We start from the raw sequence: 1,902 nt of genomic DNA, 5'->3' as shown, positions 1-1,902 counted from the left end.
TCCCGGCCCATGGCTGGAGGTTGGAGGAGATGATCTCCAGGGTCCCTTCCAACCTCAGCTAGTCTATGATTCTATGATGTGGGCTTGTGCCAGCACCGAGGGTTTGCAGAGGGGTCAGTGGGACATGGTCAGGGGTGCTGCAGGGACTCGGTGCCATTGCCCTCCCCCGTCTGTGGTTGTCCTGAGCCCTCCTGCTGTCCCCACACAGGCTCCGCTCCTGGACGTCCTGCAGCTCCACACCCTACACCTCCCGGCACGAGCGAAGCCGCAGCCCCGCCGCGCTGCCCAGCACCTACAGCCTGGACACCATGCCCAAGTTTGCCTTCTCCTCGGAAGATGAAAGCCCTTGCGTGGCATCCTCCAAGCCAGAAAGACCCAAATTTGTGCTGGGAGACCCGGACGTGAAGCCTTCGGCACTATCCGGTGCGTGGGCTGAGGGTGCTGGTGCGGGGTGCTCCGGGGCCAGCAAGGGCCCCACATGGTCTGAGGTGGCTTCTCCACATCCCCAAACTCTCCCTCCTCCCCTCTGTGCAGCCGATCTCGTCAGCCTGAACCGCATCCGCCTCCGCAGCAACAGCACCGGCACCAATGCGGGAGCCGGCGGCTGAGCAGCCACAAGGACGTGCCAGATAGGCAGAGAACCTCACCGGGCAGCCGAGTCCCCAAATCTGCCTCTGTCTCAGCCCTGTCCCTCATCATCACCTCAGGTCCGTGCGCCTCGTGGTTCGTCCCACCCGCGGGCGGTGGCCACGGGGTGCTTGGGGCTGAGCCGCTTCCTCCCGCCCGCAGACGACTTCAGCGGCGGCGCCTTGATGAGCCCCATCTCCCCCCACTCCCTCTCGTCCAACCCATCCTCCCGGGACTCCTCCCCGAGCCGAGACTCGTCCCTCGCCATCGCCAGCCTGCGGCCCCCCATCATCATCCACAGCTCGGGCAAGAAGTACGGCTTCACCCTGCGGGCCATCCGCGTCTACATGGGCGACAGCGACGTCTACACTGTCCACCACATGGTCTGGGTACGTGGCCGGAGGCACCAGCGCTGCCAGGTGGGGAAAACCCCGTGAGGAAACAGGTATAATCCAACTCAAATCTTGTTTGGATGGCAGAGCGTGGAAGAGGGGAGCCCAGCGCAGGAGGCGGGGCTGAGAGCGGGCGACCTCATCACACACGTGAACGGTGAATCGGTGCTGGGCTTGGTTCACCGTGACGTCGTGGAGCTGCTGCTGAAGGTACGTGTCTGGAGGTGCTCTGCTCGCCCAGCACCAGCACATCAATCTGGCAGCTCCCCGGCAGCACCTCCACTGGGAGCCGGGTTGGATCTGGCGCTGGGATCCAGCAGGCTGCAGTGATTTGTTTTCTGTCTCTCAGAGTGGGAATAAGGTGGCCCTGCGGACCACTGCCCTGGAGAACACCTCCATTAAAATAGGCCCTGCTCGGAAAAACAGCTCCAAGACGAGGATGGCACGGAGGAGTAAGAAGAGCAGGAAAAGGGATGGCCAGGACAGGTGGGTAGGATGGGGGTGGGATAAAATGGCATTTGTCGTGGGATGTGCCGTACTGGAGGGTCAGGCCAGCTCTGCCCTACTAAGGTGTTCAGTGGGGTTTGGTCCTGCTGGCACCAGGTCAGCATGCTTGGGGCCACCAGCTTTAAGGGGAAGCTGAGGCAATTCCTGTCCCCGCCACCTTTGTCACTCTCCTCAGGAGAAAATCCCTTTTCAAGAAGATCTCCAAGCAGTCGTCGGTCCTCCACCCCAGCCGCAGCTTCTCCTCTGGTCTCCACCACTCGCTGTCCTCCAGCGAGAGCCTCCCGGAGTCCCCCACGCACAGCCTGTCCCCGGGTCCCACGACACCGTGCCGCAGCCCCGCTCCCGACCTGCCCCCAGGTACCCCAGCCCCCGGCGA

At 63.2% G+C, this 1,902-nt stretch overlaps 1 protein-coding gene across 1 annotated transcript in view; it reads left to right on the top strand.

Moving 5' to 3' along the window:
* MAST3 (microtubule associated serine/threonine kinase 3) overlaps positions 1–1,883 on the top strand; it is a gene marked incomplete at both ends in the record, with an annotated part of 8,227 nt that extends 6,344 nt beyond the window's left edge. The window contains 6 exon segments of the mRNA XM_008948783.1: positions 209–401; positions 572–707; positions 790–1,016; positions 1,107–1,229; positions 1,369–1,505; positions 1,702–1,883. Coding sequence (XP_008947031.1) covers positions 209–401; positions 572–707; positions 790–1,016; positions 1,107–1,229; positions 1,369–1,505; positions 1,702–1,883 — 998 coding nt within the window.
* Between the last annotated feature and the right edge of the window lie 19 nt (positions 1,884–1,902).

The sequence above is a fragment of the Merops nubicus genome, unplaced genomic scaffold, assembly GCF_000691845.1.
Source record: "Merops nubicus isolate BGI_N331 unplaced genomic scaffold, ASM69184v1 scaffold40381, whole genome shotgun sequence".
NCBI classification, from domain to species: domain Eukaryota; kingdom Metazoa; phylum Chordata; class Aves; order Coraciiformes; family Meropidae; genus Merops; species Merops nubicus.
The sequence above is the reverse complement of the archived record's forward strand: the minus strand, read 5'-3'. Positions and strand labels throughout refer to the sequence as shown.